The sequence below is a fragment of the Oncorhynchus gorbuscha genome, linkage group LG20 (genome assembly GCF_021184085.1).
Source record: "Oncorhynchus gorbuscha isolate QuinsamMale2020 ecotype Even-year linkage group LG20, OgorEven_v1.0, whole genome shotgun sequence".
NCBI lineage: Eukaryota > Metazoa > Chordata > Actinopteri > Salmoniformes > Salmonidae > Oncorhynchus > Oncorhynchus gorbuscha.
Window position 1 is genome coordinate 44,074,394 of NC_060192.1, and position 2,500 is coordinate 44,076,893.

Sequence of the window (2,500 nt, forward strand, 5' to 3'; positions counted from 1 at the left end):
TGGCCCTGGTGGCTCACAGCGGTATGGCCCTGGTGGCTCACAGCGGGCCCTATGGGCCCTGGTGGCTCACAGCGGCATGGCCCTGGTGGCCCGCTCACAGCGGTATGGCCTGGTGGCTCACAGCGGTATGGCCCTGGTGGCTCACAGCGGTATGGCCCTGGTGGCTCACAGCGGTATGGCCCTGGTGGCTCACAGCGGTATGGCCCTGGTGGCTCAGCATGGCCCTGGTGGCTCACAGCCCCGGTATGGCCTGGTGGCTCAGAACTTTCCCAAAATGTTAATTAAATGTAACCAAACGTTCTGTTAAAAGGAAATCAAATACCTAAGAAAATAGCGTTTTTAGTGTCAAGTTCCTTAAATGTGCTGAGAATGTTCCAAAGCCAAGGTTGTAGGCTAAATAACCGTAGGACAACCACGCTCTCACCAAGCACTAAAAACATATGGTTCCCAGAAGGTTGTGGAAAGGTTGTAGGCTAAATAACCGTAGGACAACCACGCTCACCAAGCTGTAAGAAACATATGGTTTCCAGAACGTTTATGCGCTAGCTGGGATTGATACGGTTACTGGTGTCTTTGTGTGTCGTTCCTACAGGTCCTATCATCAGGGTGGGAGGTGGGGAGAGGAGGTTCTGATCACCTTTAAGAACAGAGCCAGCCGTCCGTACTCTATACACGCTCACGGAGTGGTCACTACCGACACACACACACCTGTCCAGCCAGGTAAACACACACACAAACACACTGCCGGCCGTACTCTATACACGCCACGGAGTGGTCACTACGACACACACACACACCTGTCCAGCCAGGTAAACACACACAAACACACTGCCGGCCGTACTCTATACAAACACACAGAGTGGACATTAGACACACCTGTCCAACCAGGTAAAACACACACACAAACACACTGCCGGCCGTACTCTATACAAACACACAGAGTGGACATCACAGACACAGACACACCTGTCCAACCAACAACGGTCCATGTTACAATGTCTGTGTGCTCCTCCCCCTTTTATCTCCTCCCTCTCCTCCTCTCCTTTTTCCTCTCTCCTCCTCTCCTTTTCCCTCTCCACCTCTCTCCTTCCCCTCTCCATCTCTCTCCTCCTCTCCCCTCCCCTCTCCTCTCCTTTTCCCTCTCCTCCTCTCCTTTCCCTCTCTCTCCTCTCCTTTTTCCCCCTCTCCATCTCTCTCCTCCTCTCCTCCTCTCCTCTCCTTTTCCCCTCTCCTCTTCTCCTTTTCCCTCTCCATCTCTCTCCTCCTCCCTCCTCTCCTTTTCCCCTCTCCTCCCCTCTCCCTCCTCTCCTTTTCCCTCTCCTCCTCTCCTCCCTCCACCTCTCCCTCCTCTCCTTTCCCCTCTCCTCCTCTCCACCTCTCCATCTCTCTCCTCCTCTCCTTTTCCCTCTCTCCTCCTCTCCTCCTCCTTTCCCCCTCTCCTCCCTCTCCTTTCCCCTCTCCTCCTCTCCTCCTCCTTTTCCCCTCTCCTCCTCTCCTTTTCCCCCTCTCCTACTCTCCTCCTCTCCTCCTCTCCTTTTCCCCTCTCCTCCTCTCCTCCTCTCCTTTTCCCCTCTCCTCCCCTCCTCCTCTCCTTTTCCCCTCTCCTCCTCTCCTCCTCTCCTTTTCCCTCTCCTCCCTCTCCTTTTCCCCCTCTCCTCCTCTCCCTCCTCTCCTTTTCCCCTCTCCCATCTCTCTCCTCCTCTCCTCTCCTCTATTCTCTCATCCCCAGGTTACATGACAGAGTTCAGATGGGAGGTCCCAGAGAGCTCTGGTCCAGAGTCTCTGATCCTAACTGTATCACCTACGCGTACTACTCTACTGTTGACTTCGTCAAGGTGTGTGTGTTTTACCTATAGAACTCCTGAGAATGTGTGTGTCTGCCTGTATCCAGTAAGCCTCTCTATCTGTTCTTCAGGACATGTTCAGCGGTCTCTTGGGTCCCCTGGTGGTCTGCAGACAGGAGTGTGTTTACCTATAGAACTCCTGAGAATGTGTGTGTCTGCCTGTATCCAGTAAGCCTCTCTATCTGTCCTTCAGGACGTGTTCAGCGGTCTCTTGGGTCCCCTGGTGGTCTGCAGACAGGGAGTACTGCAGCGTGGAGCTGAGGAGGGACGAAAGAGGAGGGACGTGGAGGGGAGTTTGCTCTGCTCTTCATGGTGTTTGATGAGAATGAGTCCTGGTACCTGGAAGACAACATCAGAACTTACCTCCACACTGACCCCAGTAACTTCACCGTGGACGACAACTTTATAGAGAGCAACAAGATGCACGGTGAGGAGAGAGGGGGGAGGGAGAGGAGGGGGAGAGGGGAGAGGGACAGGATGTAAGGAGAGGAGGAGAGGAGGGGGAGAGGGGAGGGATGTAAGGAGAGGGATCGAGAGGAGAGGGAGGGAGAGGAGGAGGAGAGGAGGGGAAGAGGGATGGGGAGAGGGGGGAGAGGAGGGGGAGATGAAGGGAGGGAGGGAGAAGAGGGAGGGAGAGGAGGAGGGGGAGAGGGAGG

The 2,500-nt window shown here is 55.0% G+C and overlaps 1 protein-coding gene and 1 long non-coding RNA gene across 2 annotated transcripts in view; both read left to right on the plus strand.

Moving 5' to 3' along the window:
• The first annotated feature begins 616 nt into the window (after window positions 1–616).
• On the plus strand, window positions 617–2,120 carry LOC124007378. The gene is made up of 3 exons (XR_006833916.1): window positions 617–720; window positions 1,730–1,835; window positions 2,038–2,120. It is a non-coding gene; the product is annotated as an uncharacterized LOC124007378 (long non-coding RNA).
• Window positions 2,121–2,139: 19 nt separating this feature from the next.
• Window positions 2,140–2,500, plus strand: part of LOC124007377 (ferroxidase HEPHL1-like) — an 11,114-nt gene continuing 10,753 nt past the window's right edge. The window contains exon 1 of the mRNA XM_046317880.1: window positions 2,140–2,271. Coding sequence (XP_046173836.1) covers window positions 2,154–2,271 — 118 coding nt within the window. The 5' untranslated portion in view covers window positions 2,140–2,153. The remainder of the gene's footprint in view (window positions 2,272–2,500) is intronic.